At 48.3% G+C, this 23,073-nt stretch overlaps 1 protein-coding gene across 2 annotated transcripts in view; it reads left to right on the top strand.

Moving 5' to 3' along the window:
- Positions 1-10,452: 10,452 nt before the first annotated feature.
- LOC144486453 (X-ray repair cross-complementing protein 5-like) overlaps positions 10,453-23,073 on the top strand; it is a 74,784-nt gene continuing 62,163 nt past the window's right edge. The window contains exons 1-4 of one of the 2 annotated variants that reach the window (XM_078204482.1): positions 10,453-10,545; positions 14,336-14,445; positions 15,536-15,674; positions 18,535-18,789. In XM_078204482.1, the coding sequence (XP_078060608.1) occupies positions 10,476-10,545; positions 14,336-14,445; positions 15,536-15,674; positions 18,535-18,789 (574 nt within the window). In that variant the 5' untranslated portion in view covers positions 10,453-10,475. Of the gene's footprint in view, positions 10,557-14,335; positions 14,446-15,535; positions 15,675-18,534; positions 18,790-23,073 lie in introns of both variants that reach the window. The other variant, XM_078204483.1, reaches the window with a different exon arrangement.

The following is a 23,073-nucleotide window of genomic DNA, read 5'->3' as shown; positions in this document are numbered from 1 at the left end:
GCCAGAGGTAGTAGTTGAGGCAGGTACAATTTTATCTTTTAAAAAGCATTTAGACAGTTACATAGGTACGATGGGTATAGAGGGATATGGGCCAAATGCAGGCAATTGGGATTAGCTTCGGGGTTTTTTAAAAAAAAGGGCAGCATGGACAAATTGTAGGGGTAGGGCCTGGGTGGGATTGTGGTCGGTGCAGACTTGATGGGCCGAATGGCCTCCTTCTGCACTGTAGGGTTTCTATGATTTCTATGATTTCTATGAAATTGGGCCGAAGGGCCTGTTTCCATGCTGTAAACCTCTATGACTCTAGTCCCAATTGCTTGCATTTGGCCCGTATCCCTCTAGACCCATCTTACCCATGTAACTGTCTAAATGCTTTTTAAAAGACAAAATTGTACCCGCCTCTACTACTACCTCTGGCAGCTTGTTCCAGACACTCACCACCCTCTTGTGAAAAAATTGCCCCTCTGGACACTTTTGTATCTCTCCCCTCTCACCTTAAACCAGTGGTTCCCAAACTTTTTTCACTGGGCCGCACTTTCGGAATAAAAATTTGCTCGCGCCACACCGGATTTTTTATTGATAAGAAATACATCCAAAAAAAAAAACAACTCCTAGCAGTGCTTGATTCATAACATAGAATACAACTACTTTATAATATGATCATGGGGCATCCAGAAAGTATAAAACAATGCTTGTTCAAACCATGTTTAACTGTTTCTTTGATTGTCCTTGAATCTTCCCACCACTCTTGCCATCCTCTCTCGCCGCACCAGTGTGGCGCGCCGCACCCTTTGGGAACCACTGCCTTAAACCTATGCCCTATAGTTTTAGACCCCCCTACCTTTGGGAAAAGATTTTGACTATCTAGCTGATCTGTGCCCCTCATTATATTATAGACCTCTATAAGATCACCCCTAAGTCACCTACGCTCCAGAGAAAAAAGTCCCAGTCTATCCAGCCTCTCCTTGTAACTCGTCAATTGTTGGAAAAACCCATCTGGTTCACTAATGTCCCTTTAGGGAAGGAAATCTGTCGCCCTTACCCGGTCTGGCCTACATGTGACTCCAGAGCCGCAGCAATGTGGTTGACTCTCAACTGCCCTCCAAAGGGCAGCGAGGGACGGGCAATAAATGCTGGCAGCCAGTGACGCCCGGGTCCCACAAAGTAATGAAAAAAAAAGCACAACCTTGTGTGATTTATTTTGTTGTGATGTGTTGGTACAAAGGCCCCAAATAAGCCCCAGTGTCAGGGTTGAAAAGGGCTCCCTCCAATCCTTTATTATTGTCACAAGTAGGCTTACATTAACACTGGAATGGAGTTACTGTGAAAATCCCCTCGTCGCCTGATGCGCATCAATTGGACACGAGGCACGAAGCTTCGGTAAAAGAAGGCTTTTATTAACTAACAATGGAACTAACAGAACTTTAACACACTATCCCAGACTGAAGAGGTCCCGCCCAAGCAGGGGGTCTTATACCTCTCCCAGGAGGCGGAGCCCGACTGGGATGTGCCACAACAGTAACAACCACAGGTGTATCAATCCCACCCTAGCCCAACAACAACATTAGAACAACCCAACAACAACATTAGAACAATCCCACAGTGGGAACCAACGATGGTTCACCACATTCACCCCTCCTTTGAGAACAAAGGCCGGCGGGGTACGAAAACAGACTAAAATGTCAACAGATTATAAGTTCAGACGGTCTGGAGGACCGCACCATCATTGTGACCTCCTCAATACCGGCGGTGACACCGGAGTAGGTGCATGCGGTGGCGTTCTCCCCAAAACAGCGTCCAGCTGTTCTCCCACGGACTCACAGGCCGGTTGACCCTGATGAAGCGGTAGTGCAGGGGATCCCGATACATTCTGCGATGGCGCCGATCTTCGGGGCTCAGGCAAGCTGTGCATTGGAGTAAAACTGTTAAGCACTGGTCCCGGTGCTGTCCGCGCCACGTCCGGGGGAGAAATAAGGGATAAGGGATTCGTCACTGGGGGTATGGGAGCGACAGGAGTTGCTACGTCCCCTGCGGGCGCCAGGTCTCGGATCGAGACTGTGTCCTCTCGCCCGTCAGGAAATGCCACATAGGCATACTGAGCGTTGGCGTGGAGGAGGTGGACCTGTTCGACCAAGGGGTCGGACTTGCGGGCCCTTACATGTCGCCGCAGAAGGACGGGTCCTGGGTACGTCAACCAGGCTGGTAAAGATATCCCCGAGGACGACTTCCGAGGGAATGAGAACATCCTCTCATGGGGAGTAGCATTGGTTGCCGTACACAGGAGGGAGCGAATGGAGTGAAGCGCATCAGGGAGGACCTCCTGCCAACGGGAGATTGGAAGGCCTTTGGACTTCAGCGCCAATAGGACAGCCTTCCAGACAGTAGCATTCTCTCTTTCCACCTGTCCATTACCCCTAGGGTTGTAACTCGTGGTCCTACTAGAGGCAATCCCGTATGAGAGCAGGAATTGCCTCAAGTCATTACTCATGAACGACGAGCCCCTGTCGCTATGGATATAGCTGGGGTACCCGAACAGGGTAAAAAGATCACGGAATGCCTTGATCACCGTGGCAGTCGACGTGTCCGCGCAGGGGACAACAAACGGGAACCGGGAGTACTCATCTATTATGTTCAGAAAGTACACGTTCCGATCTGTTGAGGGAAGGGGGCCCTTAAAATCTACACTCAGCCTCTCGAAGGGGCGAGTGGCCTTGACCAAATGTGCCCGGTCAGGTCGGTAAAAGTGCGGTTTGCATTCCGCGCAAATCCGACAGCTCCTTGTCACCGACCTGACGTCCTCCACCGAGTAAGGCAGGTTGCGGGCTTTGACAAAGTGGTAGAGCCGAGTGACCCCAGGATGGCACAGGTCATTATGGAGGGTGTTCAAGCGATCCTCCTGCGTAGTAGCGCATGTTCCGCGCGTGAGGGCATCCGAGGGCTCATTGAGTTTCCCGGGACTATACATGATATCGTAGTTATAGGTGGAGAGTTCAATTCTCCACCGCAAGATCTTATCATTCTTGATCTTGTCTCTCTGCGTGTTGTTGAACATGAACGCCACGGACCGCTGGTCCGTGATCAGGGTGAACCGCTTTCCCGCCAGGTAATGGCGCCAGTGTCTGATGGCCTCCACAATGGCCTGGGCCTCCTTTTCCACCGCTGAATGCCGAATTTCGGGGCCTTGGAGGGTGCGGGAAAAAAACGCGACGGGCCTGCCCGCCTGGTTTAGTGTGGCGGCCAGGGCGAAATCAGATGCATCGCTTTCCACCTGAAAAGGGATGGATTCGTCTACCGCATGCATCGTGGCTTTCGCGATGTCGTGTTTCAATTCCTTGAAGGCCAATTGGGCCTCTGGCGTGAGTGGAAAAGTCGTGGACTTAATAAGCGGACGGGCTTTGTCCGCGTAGTTGGGGACCCACTGCGCATAATAGGAGAAGAAGCCTAGGCATCTTCTCAGTGCTTTTGCGCTAGCGGGCAAGGGAAGTTCAGCAAGGGGGCGCGTACGGTCTGGATCAGGGCCAATGACCCCGTTTTCCACCACGTATCCCAGGATGGCTAACCGGCGCGTACGGAATACACACTTCTCCCTGTTGTAGGTCAAATTCAGGCGAGATGCAGTGCGTAAAAAGTTCTGGAGATTTGTGTCATGGTCCTGCTGATCACGGCCACAGATGGTGACATTATCCAGGTACGGGAAGGTAGCCCGCAGCCTGTTCTGGTCCACCATTCGGTCCATAGCACGCTGGAAGACCGAGACCCCATTGGTGACACCAAATGGAACCCTACGAAACTGATACAGACGACCATCCGCCTCAAAGGCCGTGTAGTGTCGGTCCTCTGGGCGAATGGGGAGTTGGTGGTAGGCGGACTTAAGGTCTATGGTGGAGAACACCCGGTACTGCGCAATCTGATTGACCATATCAGATATGCGCGGGAGGGGATACGCATCCAGCTGCGTATATCGATTAATGGTCTGACTGTAATCAATGACCATCCGGGGTTTGTTCCCGCTCTTGACCACCACAATCTGTGCTCTCCACGGACTAACACTGGGCTGTATGATCCCTTCTTTGAGGAGTCGCTGAACCTCAGATCTGATGAAGATCCGATCTTCAGTGTTGTAACGCCTACTTTTAGTAGCGATGGGCTTGCAGCCTGGTACCAGATTCTTGAATAAAGAGGGTGTGGTGATCTTTAATGTAGAAAGATTGCAGGCGGGGCGCTTTGGACAATTTGGAGACTGCAGCTGTTCCCCTACTGTCAGCGAAGGGAGTGGCCCACCATACTGTAGGATCACACTCTTCATGTGGACCATAAAGTTTAGTCCGAGGAGAATTGGTGCGCAAAGATACGGCAACACAAGGAGCCTGAATCGCTCGTAAATTGTACCTTGCACTTTCAAAGTTACCACACAACGTCCTAGCACAGGGACAGACCGGGACCTTGATGCCATAGTGATTGTCTGTTTGGCAGGTTGAATCTGGAGTCCACACCTCTTTACAGTGTCAGGGTGAATAAAGCTCTCAGTTCTCCCGCTGTCAAACAGACAATAAATTGCACGACCATTTACCTGTATATCCATCATCGAACAATCAAGCCTGTGAGGCTTAGCCTGGTCCAGGGTGATCGACGCCACCGTTGGTCCGTGAACGTCACTGCAGGCAGCTGAGGTCGATGCTGAGGACCCCTGCTGGTCGCTCATGGTCATCATCGACCAAAATGGCCAGCCCCATGAATCGCACATGGGTGAGGGCGCCAAACGTAGCGACTCCTGGTGGTCATCCTCCTCTGACTCCGTCGACCGCAATGGCGTCGTCCTGGACTCGCATATGGACGAACCCCGTGAGTACTTCGACGACGATGGTGATGATCCCCGTTCCGAAGGGTCACAGGCCGCACTGCCGTTCTTGGGCTTCGATCTGCACACCTTCGCATAATGTCCCTTTTTACCGCATAAGTTACAGACTACCGCTTTAGCGGGACACTTTTGTCGTGGATGCTTGGCTCCTCCGCAGAAGTAGCACCGCGGGCCGCATGGGGCTGCAGCCGTCGTCTGGTCCACATGGGAGCACGCCATAACACTGCACTTTGAGCCCGTGGGGCGAGGAGGGATTTGCGACTGCTCCTGCCACGTTGTCTCCACGTGGTCCTCCGGATACAGGACCAAGCTCTTCGAAGCCGCCTCAAGCATTTCAGCTAATTCCATAGCTTGGGTCAGGTTGAGATTTCCCTTTTCTAGCAGCTTGAGATGGATGTATGAAGACCCGACCCCGGCCACAAACGCATCTCGGGCGAGGTCATACATGTACTGCTCAGCCGACACGGCTTTGCAGTCACAGCCCCTGGCTAGCTGCAAGAGCTCATTGGCGTAATCCTCCATGGTTTCGCCCGACTGCCGACGTCGTGTAGCGAGGAGGTAACGAGCGTGGATCTCATTAGGAGGTTTCGTATAGCGCTTTTTTAAAAGCTCGAGGGCCCTCGGGTAAGTGGTGGCCGCACGGATCGCGAGGTAGACTGTGTCGCTTACCCTCGCATGGAGGACCCGGAGTCTGTCATCATCTGTGGTGACCGCTGCGGAGGCTGCCAGGTAATCTTCAAAACACTTCAGCCAGTGGTCGAAGGTGTTAGAAGCGCCCACCGCACGTGGATCTAGCGTCAGACGTTCTGGCTTTAGGATTTGCTCCATACTCTCCTTTTTTTTTTTCTTCCGTCGAGAGTTTTATGTGAGTTAATAAAATTGATGCGCATCAATTGGACACGAGGCACGAAGCTTCGGTAAAAGAAGGCTTTTATTAACTAACAATGGAACTAACAGAACTTTAACACACTATCCCAGACTGAAGAGGTCCCGCCCGAGCAGGGGGTCTTATACCTCTCCCAGGAGGCGGAGCCCGACTGGGATGTGCCACACCAGTAACAACCACAGGTGTATCAATCCCACCGTAGCCCAACAACAACATTAGAACAATCCCACAGTGGGAACCAACGATGGTTCACCACATCGCCACACTCCGGTGCCTGTTCGGGTACACTGAGGGAGAATTTAGCACGGCCAATGCACCCTAACCAGCATGTCTTTCGGTCTGTGGGAGGAAACCGGAGCACCCAGAGGAAACCCACACAGACACGGGGAGAATGTGCAAACTCCACACAGACAGTGGCCCAAGCCGGGAATCGAACCTGGGTCCCGGGTGCTGTGAGGTAGCAGTGCTAACCACTGTGCCACCGTGCCGCCCCCAAAAATAAGCCAAATTTCAAAAGTCAATCCCCTCATGGTCTGTATCATCCTGGGGAATTGCCCTGGACTAACGCCATAACCTGGTGTTCTGTCTGTGGGAGGGTGCCTGGAACTGAACTCCATGAGGTGTGGCCAGCGTTCTGTGTGAGCGCTGTCGTAATTTCGTGCCCCGGATGGCGCACTCCAAATCCATGAACTTGACCCTGACAACTGCGGATACACACCTCACCATGGTTCAGTTACTGCTCCTGCTAAACATTAGGCTGTATGATTGACTGAAGAATTAAATCCTTTTACAGGAGTCAGTGCCTTCAAGCTGAGTCGTGCTATCGAGGCTGTCGGCGGAAACTTACGGTAATCATTTCTCTTCCCAAAACTGCACTTTGATACATTTTGAAATGACCAATTGGGTTCTGCTCCTGGTGCAGTTGCTGAATGCACCACGTGTTGTGTTGTTAAACTATAAACACGAGTGGGGTGGCTCTGGGGAGGGTGGTTAAAACTGATCTCTGTGCTGCCCATTATTCAGCCTTTACGAGGCCTCTTAAACTCCCAAGATGGTGTCAGTGACATGTGTACACTTGCAATGGAAAGAATGCAGGACACCATATTTGTAAAGGTATTAGTATCTAGGGGCAGCGAGGTGGCACAGTGGTTAGCCCTGCCACCTCACAGTGCCAGGGACCCGGGTTCAATTCCCAGCTTGGGTCACTATCTGTGTGGAGTCTGCACGTTCTCCCCGTGACTGTGTGGGTTTCCTCCGGGTGCTCTGGTTTCCTCCCACAGTCCAAAAGATGTACTGGTTAGGGTGCATTGGCCGTGCTAAATTCTCCCTCAGGTAAAGAAGTTAAAATATTGAGAGATATGGGAGCTAGTCTGTCTCCAATAGTAAGAGATGAAAATATTTGCACTCCTGAAATATTGCCCGAGAGAGTGGTAATCTGTGGAATAAATGGAGAGAGGAGTATGTCCCCTGTGTAAGATAAGGCTAGAAAGTCCAATCAAGACTGGGTAAGTGATAGTGGGAGTGATGGAAAACTTGGCTATTCCAGGAATACAGTTTATTCTTGGAAATGATATCGCTGGTTCACAGGAGGGACTGATGCTCACTGTAGTGGAAAAGCCAAAAGAAAACCAGGGAACTGAGGAGTTAAAAGAAAAATACCCTGGAATTTTTCCAGATCGTGTGGTGACAAGATCCCACAGCCATTAGTTAAAACAGGAGTGGGAGAACAAAAGAGAAAGATGAAGGAATTGAGGTCCAGCTAGCTGACACTCTGATGAGATGGTAAAGGAAAGACCTAAGCAGGTAGAGGATCAGGCAGAGGTGTCTAGCTCTAAAAGATTAATGGAGTTATAACAAAGAAATGAGGTGATAAAGGATTTATATCATAAAGCCGACTCGGAAAAGGAATCAGAGTGTATTCCAGAATGCTATTACCTTAATAGTAAAATCTTAAGGTGAAAATAGAGACCTTGGCAAGTTAGTGCAGATGAGAAATAGGCAGAAGTTCACCAGATTGTGTTGCTGGTAGAATACAGACAGGAAGTATTGCGGGTAGCACAAGAGTTACCTGTAGGAGGTCATCTAGGGGTGAGGAAGACTCAGGCTAAGATACAGAAGCATTTCTATTGGTCTGGACTACATAAAGATGTGATTGAATCTTGCCGTACCTGTCATACGTATCAGATGGTAGGAAAGCCACAGGCAGTGATAAAACCAGCACCTTTGATGCCACTTCTCGCATTTGAAGAACCTTTTACACGGGTTATCATTGATTGTGTAGGTCCCCTCTCTAAAACCAGAAGTGGGAACCAGTATTTTTTTAACCGTAATGAATGTGTCTACCAGGTTTCCAGACGCAATTCCATTATGGAATGTCAAGGCAAAAAAGGTTGTGGGGGATTTGCTTGCTTTCTTTACCCGTTATGGATTTCCCAGGGAGATTCAGTCAAACGAAGGGTCCAATTTTACTGCTAAATTATTTAAGAGAGGCAAGGACTGATTAGGGACAGTCAGCATGGCTTTGTGAGTGGAAAATCATGTCTCACAGATTTGATTGAGTGTTTTTGAAGGGGTAACCAAGAAGGTAGATGAGGGCAGTGCAGTTGATGTTGTCTACATGGACTTTAGCAAGGCCTTTGACAAGGTATCGCACGGTAGGTTGTTGCATAAGGTTAAATCTCACGGGATCCAGGGTGAGGTAGCTAAATGGATACAAAATTGGCTTGATGACAGAAGCCAGAGGGTGGTTGTCGAGGGTTGTTTTTCAAACTGGAGACCTGTGACCAGCGGTGTGCCTCAGGGATCGGTGTTGGGTCCACTGTTATTTGTCATTAATAAACGTGGGCAATTGTGATTAGCTTAGGGGTTTAAAATAGCATTAATTCAAAAACTCTGCTTCCACCACCATTTCAAGAGAGACTTCCAAAGACACTGAACCCCCAGAGAGAAAATGTTTCACCTTTTCTCCATTTTAAACGGGTGACCAATTACTTTTTAACAGTGAGTCTCTAGTTCTACGTTCTCCCACAAGAGGAAACATCCTCTCCACATCCACCCTGTCAACACCCCCTCAGGATCTTATCTGTTTCAATCAAGTCGCCTCTTATTCTTCGAAACTCCAGCGGATACAAGGTTCACCTCTCCAAACCTTGCTCAAAACACCACCCACCCATTCCTGGTATTAGTCCAGTAGACATTCTCCGAACTGTTTCCAATGCATTTACATCCTTCCTTAAACAAATAAACAAGAGTAAACATTCTCCCACTATCAAAAACTTTTCATAATTTTAAAGATCCTATTAGTGATGGTATGGATCATCGCTTATCCCGCCACCAGCGTCACAGATTGTTGGTTCGTTTATCTCATTGCCATTTATGGGAGCTTGCTGTGCACATGACACGTTCCTCCCTGTTTCAGAACAGTGAGCATGCCTTCCCTGGCTGTGAGGTTGGTCGGGACGGCCTGAGGTCCTCAGTAATCAGGAGTTATGTTGAGCCGAGAGTGAGACTGCGGGCGGCAATGCAACTGAATACCAGGAGATGGCAGAGGCGGACAAGGCGAGTTTGAGGATGGAATTGCAAGGCCAGGAGCTGGGGGGAGATACAATCCTGACAGTAAAATGCTTCAGCGGAACTGAAGAAAGAAAGAGGACCTTTTAAGTATTAACATATTTGCTCACTTAACTCTCCATTTCTGATATAATCTCTCTCTAACCCACTTTGAATCATAGAATCCCTACAGTGCAGAAGGCGGCCATTCAACCCATCGAGTCTTCACTGACAACAATCCCACCCAGGCCCTATCCCCGTAACCCCATGTATTTACCCGAGCTAATCCCCCTGACACTAAGGGTCAATTTAGCATGCTTAATCCACCTTACTTGTACATCTAGTGGCTTTTGCGCCCAAATAAACCTGTTGGACTTTAACCTGGTGTTGTGAGACTTCTTACTGCACTCTTAAAGCGCCATATTCTCCTCTTAAAGGGACAGCTCCCTCCAGGGGAACACATTTCAATAACTGCTGCTTTAATGCTAACTTATATTTCTTCTCCCATTGCTCTTCTCTGTTGTATATCATTCCAAACATTTAAAATCCAGTTGTGTAATTTAAAAGAGACTTATATTGGGCACATTTCCCAACACCAAGTCTCACTTTCCACCGAGGAGGCGGCCATTCGGTCCCTCGAGTCTGTTCCATCATTCAGCTAATTCATGACTGATCTGGGTCACCTACCTTGAATCTGTTAATACCCTTTGCCTGGAGAAAATTAATCAGCCACAGTGAGGCCAGCACTGGATGAGGCTGGGAGCCGTACATCTCCCTTTGGAACGCTCCACCCCACTGTGGACTGTGGATGCTCACTCGATGAGCATAGTCCAGGCAGAAATCAATAGGACTTTGGGTGCCAAAGGAGATGGGGATAATGCAGGGAGGTGGAGTTGAGGTAGATGATTAGTCATGATCTTATTGAATGGCAGGACAGGCTTGAGGGCCCGAATGGTCTACACTAGCTCCGATTGAGAGAGCTGTATGCCCTTGAAGAAGTGAAACCAATCAAGGCACTTTTGTTTTTAAATCGTTTTGAGTCCAAAGTGACTGAATTATTCTGCCACCTTGTCTCTGTCACTTCTCTGGGCTAATCCCATGATCCAGGAATGTCTCCTTTGGTTAATGTTGTCCCTTGTACTTCTACCTGACAGGGGAGTTGGCACTTCCTCCACAGCAGATATGGCGGATTGGCAGTCACACTTTCGGAATGAAGATGAGGAGGATCCAGAGGAGGCAGAGGAAAACGAAGGTAGGTCAAATGTGAACCCTAGGTTTACAACGGCACGGTGGCACAGTGGTTAGCACTGCTGCCTCACAGCGCCAGGGACCCGGGTTCAATTCCCGGCTTTGGTCACTGTCTGTGTAGAGTTTGCACATTCCCCCCGTGTCTGTGTAGGTTTCCTCTGGGTCCTCTGGTTTCCTCCCACAGTCCAAAGATGTGCGAGTTAGATGTATTGTCCATGCTAAATTGCACCTCAGTGTCAGGGGGGCTAGCTAGGGTAAATGCATGGGGATAGGGCCTGGTAGGATTGTGGTCAGAGCAGACTTGATAGAACATAGAACAGTACAGCACAGAACAGGCCCTTTGGCCCACGATGTTGTGCCGAGCTTTATCTGAAACCAAGATCAAGCTATCCCACTCCCTATCATCCTGGTGTGCTCCATGTACCTATCCAATAACCGTTTAAATGTTCCTAAAGTGTCTGACTCCACTATCACTGCAGGCAGTCCATTCCACACCCCAACCACTCTCTGCGTAAAGAACCTACCTCGGACATCCTTCCTATATCTCCCACCATGAACCCTATAGTTATGCCCCCTTGTAATAGCTCCATCCACCCGAGGAAATAGTCTTTGAACGTTCACTCTATCTATCCCCTTCATCATTTTATAAACCTCTATTAAGTCTCCCCTCAACCTCCTCCGCTCCAGAGAGAACAACCCTAGCTCCCTCAACCTTTCCTCATAAGACCTACCCCCCAAACCAGGCAGCATCCTGGTAAATCTCCTCTGCACTCTTTCCAGCGCTTCCACATCCTTCTTATAGTGAGGTGACCAGAACTGCACACAATATTCCAAATGTGGTCTCACCAAGGTCCTGTACAGTTGCAGCATAACCCCACAGCTCTTAAACTCCAACCCCCTGTTAATAAACGCTAACACACTATAGGCCTTCTTCACAGCTCTATCCACTTGAGAGGCAACCTTCAGAGATCTGTGGATATGGACCCCAAGATCTCTCTGTTCCTCCACAGTCTTCAGAACCCTACCTTTGACCTGATGGGCCAAATGGCCTCCTTCTGCACTGTAGGATTCTACGATTCTAACATGCTGTACACCTCTCGATAATAAGAACATTCGAGGCTGATGAGACAGGTTTTTGATAGGAGAGGGAAACAGGCAGGGAAGTGGAGTTAAGGCCACAATCAAATCAGCCGTGATCTCATTGAATGGTGGAGCATTCCTGTTCCTATTTATTATGTTTAAGTACAACACACTGCGCACGTTTTGATAATTCTAATCCTGACCTGAAACCATAGCCTTGCCAGTGCTTCACCCAGATGTTATATAGGGTGGCACAGTGGTTAGCACTACTGCCTCACAGCGCCAGGGATCCGTGTTTGACTCTCGGCTTGGGTGACTGTGCGGAGTCTGCACATTCTCCCCGTGTCTGTGTGGGTTTCCTCCAGGTGCTCCAGTTTTCTCCAGAAAGATGTGCTGGTTAGGTGCATTGGTCCTCTGGTTCTTGATCCTTCCACCAATGGGAACAGTTTCTCCCTCTTGACTCTGTCCAGATTCCTCGTGATTTTGAACTTTTCCAAGGAAAACAGTTCCAACTTCTCCAATCTATCCACATAACTGAAGTCCCTCATCCCTGGAACCACCTGGACCTTTTCTGAAACCGTCATATCTTTCCTAAATTGCAATCTCCAGAATTGGACGCAATACTCCAGTTGATGCTGGACCAGTGTTTTGTAAAAATTCATTTTCACTCCCTTGCTGTTGTACTCTGTGCTGTTATTTATAAAGACCAAGATCCCATGTGCCTTTTTATCCACTTTCTCAACTTGTCCTGCCACCTTCAGTGATTTATGCACATATACACCCAGGTCTCTCTGCTCCAGCACCCACTTTAGAATTGTTTGTTTTATTTTATATTGTGTCCTTTGCATTCTTCCTACCAAAATGAATCAGAAAGAGGCTATTCGGCCCATCGGGTCTGCACCGACCACAATCCCACCCAGGCCCTACCCCCATATCCCAACATATTTACCCACTACTCCCTCTAACCTACGCATCTCAGGACACTAAGGGCAATTTTTAGCATGGCCAATCAACCTAACCCGCACATCTTTGGACTGTGGGAAGAAACTGGAGCACCTGGAGGAAACCCACGCAGACACGAGGAGAATGTGCAAACTCCACACAGATAGTGACCCAAGCCGGGAATCGAACCCAGGTCCCTGGAGCTGTGAAGCAGCAGTGCTAACCACTGTGCTAGCGTGCCGAATCATTTTGCGTTTCTCAGCATTACATTTAATCTGATACTTGTCCATTCCATCAGCCCCGTCTTTGTCCTCTTCAAGTTTAACACTATCTCCCTGACAGTTCACAGTACTTCCAAGTCTTTCTTAATTCAATTTTTGCAAACACATTTCCAGCTTCATGACAGGTGGCACAGTGAAGGTATTCCTCCCATGTGACTCAGCCACAACTTCAGAAAGATCTGAATCCTTTCTCTCTCCACAGACACTGCCAGACCTGCTGAATTTTTCCAGCATTTTCCATTTTTATTTCAGATTTCCAGCATCCCCAGTTATTTGATTTTATTAGATGAGTAAAACGCGATCATTAAGAAACCCACCAACGCCTCTATTTTCTGAGGAGACTAAGGAAATACAACTGGAAGAATGCTTTCGATGATGCATCTGTAGGTGTTGGTGAGAGTCGTATGTCCGCAGATAGAAAGCATCCTTTCTGGTTGTATCACAGCTTGGTATGGCTCCTGCTCTGCCCAAAACCGCAAGGAACTACAAAAGGTCGTGAAGGTAGCCCAATCCATCACACAAACCAGCCTCCCATCCATTGACTCTGTCTACACTTCCCGCTGCCTTGGCAAAGCAGCCAGCATAATTAAGGACCCCACGTACCCCGGACATTCTCTCTTCCACATTCTCCCATCGGGATTTAGATGCAAAAGTCTGAGATCATAGTACCAACCGACTCAAAAACAGTTTCTTAGAATCATAGAATCCTACAGTGCAGGAGGAGGCCATTTGTCCCATCGAGCCCGCACCGCCAACTATCCCACCCAGGCCCTATCCCCGTAACCCCACATATTTACCCTGCTAATCCCCCTGACACTAAGGGACAATTTAGTATAGCCAATCAACCTAACCCGCACATCATTGGACTGTGGGAGGAAACCCACGCAGACACGGGGAAAATGTGCAGACTCCACACAGACTTTCACTCAAGCTGGGAATTGAACCCGGGTTCCTGGCGCTGTGAGGCAGCAGTGCTAATCACTGTGCCACCGTGCACCCCTGCTACCATCAGACTTTTGAATGGACCTACCTCGCATTAAGTTGATCTTTCTCTACACCCGAGCTTTGACTAACACTACATTCTGCACTCTCTCCTTTCCTTCTCTATGAATGGTATATTTTGTCTATATAGCGCGCAAGAAACTATACTTTTCACTGTATACTAATCCACGTGACAATAAATCAAATCAAACCAGGGTGACACCCTCCCCCCCAACCCCTGCAGTCTTTCCGGGGCCTTCTCTGAGTGATGTCACTGCGGTTCTAGCAGTTAGAAGGTTGTTGAGGCACAGCTATCGATTTTTTTTTACAAAAGAGAATGTATTACATCCACTCACAGAGATGTCCAGCTGTTACAAACACCATAAATCCCTCCTAATACAAAGAAGCGTGTAGTGGTTGGAGAATGATCACAAGCTGCGATTCCTCGGTTTTGTCACCAGCCGCTCTTTTCTATCAGTTAAGGTTGTGACGTGTTGATTTATGTTTCAGAGGACGTTCGATACGCAGGCAGGGATAGCTTAGTCTTCCTCATCGATGCCTCGGAGGCCATGTTTGAAATGAATGATGAGGCCACTTCAGCATTCGACATGACTATTCAGGTAAGAGGAGACCAGTGACAGTGCTGTAGGTGACAGTCGTTAAGTATGTTCAGGGCTGAGGTAGACAGATTTTTAATCAGTCAGGGAATCGAGGGTCTTGGGGATAAGGCGGGAAAGTGGAGTTGAGGATTATCAAATCAGTCATGATCTCATTGAATGGTGGAACAGACTCGATGGGCTGAATGGCCTCCTTCTGTTCCTATGCCTGATACTCTAATGGTCCTATAAAACCAGATGTCTGTCTCTCCCTCACATCTCTGAGAGACACACACACACAGTCCCTCTTCTTGAAAACATTCAAGGCACATTTTTACCTCAAAAAAGGTTTTCGAAATTTGTCCTGATGTTTTTCAAAAATACTGTGAAGAAAATCGACCGTGCAAAAGGGACAGCACGGTGGCACAGTGGTTAGCACTGCTGCTTCACAGTGCCAGGGACCCAGGTTTGATTCCTGGCTTGGGTCACTGTCTGTGTGGAGTTTGCATGTTCTCCCTGTGTCTGCGTGTGCTGAGTGTTTTAAGAATATAAGAACATAAGAAATAGGAGCAGGAGTAGGCCATCTAGCCCCTCAAGCCTGCCCCGCCATTCAATAAGATCATGGCCGATCTGATCGTGGTTTTGTTCCACTTACCCGCCCGCTCCCCATAACCCTTAATTCCCTTATTGATCAGAAATCTATCTACCTGTGACTTAAACATTTTTAATGAGGTAGCCTCCACTGCTTCAATGGGCAGAGATTCCCTACCCTCTGAGAGAAGAAGTTCCTCCTCTACTCTGTCCTAAACTGACTCCCCCTTATTTTGAGGCTGTGTCCTCTAGTTCTTGTTTCCTTTCTAAGTGGAAAGAATCTCTCTGCCTCTCCCCTCTCTAGCCCCTTCATTATCTTATATGTCTCTATAAGATCTCCCCTCAGCCTTCTAAACTCCAACGAGTACAGGCCCAATCTACTCAATCTCTCCTCATAAGCTAACCCCCTCATCTCCGGTATCAACCTGGTCAACCTTCTCTGTACTCCCTCCAAGGCCAATACATCCTTCCGCAAAGGTCGGTTGATAGTGCTGCTGACTGATTAGACTCTCTCTACTTGCAGTGTGTCCACAGGGTTTACACCAGTAAGATTATTAGCAGCGACCGTGACCTTCTGGCTGTCGTGTTCTTCGGGACTCAGAAGCACAAGAACTCTGTTGACTTCAAGCATGTTTATGTCCTCCACGACTTGGACACACCAGGCAAGTTTATCCCCCAGATCTGGAGCAAGTCCATTTAAACTCGGTGTGGGGTATGTCCTTCCCTTGGGACTCTGCTCTGTGCAAGTTGTGGTGTAGGTACGCAGCTGGGAGCAGTAAAGTGACAATAACCAGGCAATCTGATTCAGTGATGTTGATTGAGAAGTAACTATTGGCCGGAATACTGGGAATACACTTCAGAAGTATTGACTGTAAAGCGTTTTGGGACATCTGGGATTGGGAAAGGCGCTATATCAATGCAATTGGTGCCTTTCGGTTGCACTTTTCACATTTACCCACCGTCTTCTCATTGGATCACTGATATGAAGAGCAGGGAACAGGCATGATGGACTGAATGGCCTCCTCATCATAGAATACTACAGTGCAGAAAGAGGCCATTCGAGTCAACACTGACAACAATCCCAGCCCTATCCCTGCAACCCCATGTCTTTACCCTGCTAATCCCCTGACACTAAGGGTTAATTTAGCATGGCCATTCCACCTAACTGTACGTCTTTCAGACTGTGGGAGGAAACCAGAGCACCCAGAAGAAACCCACGGGGAGAATGTGCAGACTCCACGCAGACAATGACCTGAGGCCGGAATTGAACCCGGGCCCCTGGCGCAGTGAGATGGCAGTGCTAACCACTGTGCCACCCGTGCCACCATGTATGTAAAATTCGATATTTCCTTGATCCCATTTCCTTTGTCCCTCTGTCCAGTTGGGTTAACATCCTTTCTGCCTCAACCACAAAACTTGAAAATAAATTTCACATGTTTACAACTCACAATTCTCCAAGACTTGTCTGGACCCCAGGAACGGAATGAATATTCTGCTAATAAGAATAGTCTATTTGAAACTCCAGATTTAATGCCCATTCTTGGACCTAATTGCTAATAACCGCAATCTCAGCCCGTCCAGAGCCACTAAGCGGACGGCTCAAGTCCAGATGAGATTCTGTTTCCATGGAGCAGAACATGTGTCTCCTCGAGCCCACTTCCACTGGAGGTGTGGGGAACTCTGGCTGGCATAAAGAACAAAGAACAATACAGCACAGGAACAGGCCCTTCGGCCCTCCAAGCCCGCGCCGCTCCCTGGTCCAAACTAGACCATTCTTTTGTATCCCTCCATTCCCACTCCGTTCATATGGCTGTCTAGATAAGTCTTAAACGTTCCCAGTGTGTCCGCCTCCACCACCTTGCCTGGCAGCGCATTCCAGGCCCCCACCACCCTCTGTGTAAAATATGTCCGTCTGATATCTGTGGCATGAGGCACCATTTTGCAGGACAGCTCAGACTGAGGTTCAAAACGCACAAGTTCTTGGATGCATTGTTTTGAGGTCCTGGTGGAATAGAAATATTGTGGTTACAAATGCAGGTCAGATGCTGGGAACTCTGCGGGGAGTAACTCACCTTCTGACTCCCCCAATATCTGTCCACCATCTACAGGGCACAAGTCAGGAGTGTAATGGAATACTCCCCACTTGCCCGGATGAGTGCGGCTCCAACTTCACGCAAGAAACTCGACTCCATCCAGGACAAAGTGGTCCACTTGATTGGCATCACATCTACCACCTTCAACACTCTCACTCTCCTCCACCGAGTGGCAGCCGTGTGTACCATCTGTAAGATGCTCTGCAGCAACTCACCTAAGGCTCCTTCAACAGGATAAAGTAGACGTGGATCGGATGCTTCTGCTAGTGGGGCATTCTAGGACGAGAGGTCGCAGTCTTAGGATAAGGGGCAGCAAATTTAAAACAGAGTTGAGGAGAAACTACTTCTCCCAAAGGCTTGTGAAACTCTGGAATTCGCTCCCCCAAAGTGCAGCGGATGCTGGAACAGTGAGTAAAATTAAGGAGGAGTTAGACTGATTTTTTAATTGGGAATGGGTTGAAAGGTTATGGGGAGAAGGCAGGAAAATGGGGATGAGGAGCATATCAGCCATGATTGAATGGCGGAGCAGACCCGATGGGCCAAATGGCCTAATTCTGCTCCTATATCTTATCAACTTATGAACAGCACCTTCCAAACCCATGACTTCTACCATCTAGAAGGAAAAAGGCAGCACATATCTTGGAACTCCGCCACCTGCAAGTTCCCCTCCAAGCCACTCACCATCCTGACTTGGAAATATATCAGCTGTTCCTTCACTGTCGCTGGGGCAAAATCCTGGAAGTCCCTCCCTAACAGCACTGTGGGTGTGCCTACACCACAGGGACTGTAGCGGTTCAAGATGGCGGCTCACCTCCTACTTTCTCGAGGGCAATAACAGATGGTCGAGCCAGCAACACCCACATCCTATAAAAGAAAAATTAAAAAGCCAAGAGGAGGAGGAGAGTTCTAGCCCCAGGATCCTTAAGTTTGAAAGTGTAAGAGCAGGTTTCTGAGGCCTCTGTCCCTAATAGGTCATCATCCTGTATCTATGTAAAAAGAACATGGGCCATTTCCTGTTTTTTATTCATTTGTGGGACACGGGCGTCGCTGGCTGGCCAGCATTTATTGCCCATCCCTAGTTGCCCGAGGGCAGTTGAGAACCAACCACATTGCTGTGGCTCTGGAGTCACATGTAGGCCAGACCAGGTAAGGACGGCAGATTTCCTTCCCTAAAGGACATTAGTGGCCCAGATGGGTTTTTCTGACAATCGACCATGGTTCATGGTCATCAGTGGATTCTTAATTCCAGATTTTTTCTTTATTGAATTCAAATTCCACCGTCTGCCGTGGCGACATTCGAACCCGGGTCCCCGGAACATTAGCTGAGTTTCTGGGTTAATAGTCTAGCGATAATACCACTGGGCCATCGCCTCCCCTGGTGTGTTTAATAGATTGATGTTCTAATCTGACTCTCTCTGTCTGGGCTCAGGTGCTAAGCGAGTACTGGAGTTGGACCAGTATGAGGGGGAGAAGGGGAACAAGTCCTTCAAGAAGAACATAGGCCACAGTGCCGATGACTCGTTGAGTGATGCTCTCTGGGTCTGCTCCAATCTCTTCAGTGACGTCACGCTGAAACTGAGCCACAAGCGCATCATGCTGTTCACCAACAATGACAACCCACATGCTAAAGACAGCTCCAAAGCACGACTGACCAGAACAAAGGCCAATGACCTGCGAGAGACAGGTCGGCAAACCACTGTTACCATCAAGCATTTGTCAGCGACTGGTTCAAAGATGTTGAATCACAAAGTCCTCACTTAAGATTGCAGTTGCATTGCCGTGAAGTGCAACTTTATGTGAAACAACTTTAAACAAATCAGGTTTTCCCATTAAAACCAATGTGAAAGCTGTCTTTAGAGTCTGTAGGACATTTCTCAACATGATAACCTGTGAGTGAAAATATTTAATGTTGCTGAATTACTATAGCGGTCGATGAAATAACTTTTGAAATGAAATCAATTTAAAGATATAAATATACTTCGCTCCGGTTTTCTGCCCATCATGCTTGCCGAATCTCCCACGTGCCACGCATTCCACTCGCTGACCCTCCCTCTGGGTCACTGCAGACCCTCTTCCTCAGCTTGTCACCTGAGAGCAGAGATTTCAGAGGGTTATTGGACTGGGGTGCAGGTCGCAGAGACGGGGAGGGCTGAGGCAATGGATGGATTTGACAAGATTGAAAATAGTGCTTCGCACAAAATTGGAGCGTAAGTAGGCCATTCGGCCCCTCCCGCCTGCTGTGCCGTTCAATGAGATCATGCCTTGTACGTTTGTGTTTCAAATTCCACATTCCTATCTACCCACAAAAATCTTTGATTCCCTCACCGAACAAGAATCTCTCTACCTCTGCCTTAAAGATATTCAGTGACCCCCCCATTGCCTTCTGCGACAGAGGCCGGAATTTTACCGGCACGCCTGCCCTGATTCCAGGGATGGGTGAGGCTCGGAGAACGGCATTCTCCGTTAGCCTCGGGCGGGATCGTGCGAACCTCAAGCGGACATGCCAGTAAATTCCGGCCAGAGAGTTCCAAAGTCATGCAACCCTCTGAAAGAAAAGAATTCTCTCCATCTCTGTCCTAAAAGGGCAACCACTAATTTCAAAACAGAGCCCGCTCGTTCTGGACTCTCCCACAAGAAGAAACATCCTTTCCATGCCCACCTTGTCCAGACCGTTCAGGATCTTAGTTACTTCAATCAAGTCACCCCTCACCCTTCTAAACTCCAGTGGAAACAAGCCCAGTCTGCCCAACCTTTCCCCATAAGATAACCCGCTCGTTCCAGCTATCGATCCAGCAAACCCCCTCTGAAATGTCTCCAACTCATTTACACACTTCCTTAGAATCCCATGGAATCCCTACAGTGCAGAAGGAGGCCATTCGGCCCATCAAGCCTGCACCAACCACAATCCCACACAGGCCCTATTCCTGTAACCCCACATATTTACCCTGCTCATCCGACTGACACTTACAATCACTTCACTGACAATCCCACCCCGGCCCTATCCCCAAAACCTTATGTATTTACCCAGCTAATTCCCCTGATGCTGTAGGTTAGGTGGATTAGCCATGGTAAATGCATGCGGTTACAGGGATAAATCGATTGGGTGGACCTGAGTAAGATGTTTTTTCGGAGAGTCGGTGCAGACTCAATGGGCTGAATGGTCTCCTTCTGCACTGTAGGGATTCTATGGTTCATTCTAACTCTCTAGAGGACTCACTTAACTTGCTAATTTCCTGTTTAAACACCTGTAGAAACACAATCATATAAGTTTTCACATTTCTAGCCATCTTCCTCTCATACTCTAATTTCTTTCTCCTGATTAACCTTTGGTCATTCTCTGCTGTTCTTCACATTCTAACCAATCATCTGGCCTGCAGTTATATGCTTTTTCCTTAAGTTTGACAGTTTCCTTAACTTCTTTAGTTAACCACGGAAGTGGGTCCTCCCCCTTCAAATATTTTTAATAGTAGAAATTTACTTATTCAGAATATTCTGAAATAGCCCCTTAAATGTCTGCCACTGCTTGTCTATTGATCTGTCCCCTAGCCTAATCTCCCAGTTCACTTAGCTAGCACAACTTTCATGCCCACATAGTTGCCTTTATTTAAGTTTAAAATACTAGCCTTAGACCCACTCTTCTCCCTTTCAAACTATTCAGTCGTGTTGAAGCGGGGTTAGACAGTGTAGTGGCCAGACCAGTGTTGTACTGTGCATTGGAGCTTCATCGAACAATCCCTTCACTGCTTCCACTGTCCTGATTGTCACCTGAAGCGTGGTTCTGTAGGGATGGCCAGAAGGCTGTTTCCCAACATGGGTTGGTGTCCTGCCAGCCAGCATCCAAAACTAAAGGAAGGGTAAGACCTGCAGCCCACGCCAGCCTGCCCTGTGACGTGATGGTACGAAGACCGGAACTAAACACTTCTTCCTCTCTTTCCTCATTCTATCCCCCCCGCCCCCCGCTCCCCCCAGTCACCGACATAGTCTGCTAATCAAGGCAAATAAACAGGCCCAAAGTCAAACACGTCAGGCAACCAAAACCAGTCTAGGAGATCACAGATCAAATCTGATTTTCTGTACTTCACAATCTTTACCCTCGTCAAGAACTGGGTCCAGCTCCAACTTAAAGAATCTGAGAAACGTTGCAGGGAAAATTGCCGATCATTTTTTGTCAAAAGACTGGGCGGAATTTTCCCGTCCCGCCCACCACGGGAATCGTAGCGAGCGGGACATGGACCCTTGGGGGTGAGCGTGGCTGGAAAATCCCGCCCATCATCTCGCGAGCAATAATAACAGAAGCTTTGCCTTTTGCTGCTATGCTGTGAATGGCGTGTCTTTGTCTCTGCCCTTGTCTGTGTACAGGTATCATCCTTGACCTGATGCATCTGAAGAAGCCTGGTGGGTTTGACATGTCTCTCTTTTACTGCGACCTTGTCAGTGTATCGGAGGATGGGGATGCAGCTGTGCAAGGCGAGGGGTCAGCCAGGTTGGGCGATCTGCTTCGGAAAGTGTGGGCCAAGGACTACAAGAAGAGGACCGTCACCAGGTCAGCAGTCACTCAGAGTAGCACCGCGTCTCCTGGGTCCTCGGAGAGTTTCTAATGTATTCCCTGCGGACCTTGGCAGACAGAACGTCCGTGTTCATGCACACAATCTGCTCAAATGTACGGACGATCTTCATAGATTAGGCACTCAGGGCATGTTTCCACTCGCTGGGAAGAGCGAAACCAGAAGCCGTCAACACCAGGTAGTGACCAGGCCAGGAATGCAGGAGAAATTTCTTTACCCAGAGAGTGATGGGAATGTGGAACTTGGCTACCACAGGGTTGTAATGAATGGTGTAGCTGCGTTTAGGGAGAAGCTGGATGAGCATGAGAGAGAAAATCATTGGCCGGTTACGCTGATAACGCTAAAGGGAGAGGGGAGGGAGAAAGTTCATGGGAAGCGGAAATACTGGCATGCAGCTGTTGGGCTGAATGGCCTGTTTCTCTGCTGCGTCTCTTATTTTGAAACATCATAAGGTGCATCATGTTACTTTGACAGGAATCGGCCATACAAAGAATATAGTACAGCACAGGAACAGGCCCTTCAGCCCTCCAAGTCTGCGTCTGGACACAGGACGCCTTTCTAAACTAAAGACCTTTCGTCTCTACATAGCAAATTCCTCCATTCCCAGCCTTTTCATGTATCTATCCAGATGCCTCTTAAATGTTGCTATTGTATCTGCTTCTACCACCTCCTCTGGCAGCGCGTCCCAGGCACTTACCACCCTCTGTGTAAAAAAACTTGCCTCTCACATCTCCTTTAAACTTTCCCCCTTTTTGCCTTAAACCTCTGTCCCCTAGTAATTGGCATTTCTACCCTGGGAAAAAGACTCTGACTATCCATTCTATCCACGCCTCTCATAATCTTGTAGACTTCCAACAGGTCGCCCCTCAGCCTCTGACGTTCAAATGAAAACAAATCAAGTTTGTCCAATCTCTTCTCATAGCTAATACCCTCCAAACCAGGTAACATCCTGGTAAACTTTTAATGTGGCGACCAGAACTGTATGCAATATTCCAAACATGCCCTAACTAAAGCTCTATACAGCTGCAACTTGACCTGCCAAATTTTGCACCCTATGGCCCAACCGATGAAGGCAAGCATGCCATACGCCATCTTGACCACCTTATCCACTTGTGTTGCCACTTTCAGGGAACTGTGGACCTGTACGCCCAGATCCCTCTGCATGTTAATGCTTCTAAGGGTCCTGCCATTTACTGTGTATTTCCCTACTGCATTGGACCTTTCAAAATGCATCATCTTTGATTTGATTTGATTTATTATTGTCACATGTATTGGTATACAGTGAAAAGTATTGTTTCTTGTGCACTATACCGACAACGCATACCATTCATAGAGAAGAAAAGGAGAGAGCGCAGAATGTTACAGTCATAGCTAGGATGGAGAGAAATATCAACTTAATGCAA

Source organism: Mustelus asterias, unplaced genomic scaffold (assembly GCF_964213995.1).
Source record: "Mustelus asterias unplaced genomic scaffold, sMusAst1.hap1.1 HAP1_SCAFFOLD_346, whole genome shotgun sequence".
NCBI lineage: Eukaryota > Metazoa > Chordata > Chondrichthyes > Carcharhiniformes > Triakidae > Mustelus > Mustelus asterias.
Note: the sequence above shows the minus strand (reverse complement) of the source record. Positions and strands in the feature narration are given on the sequence as shown.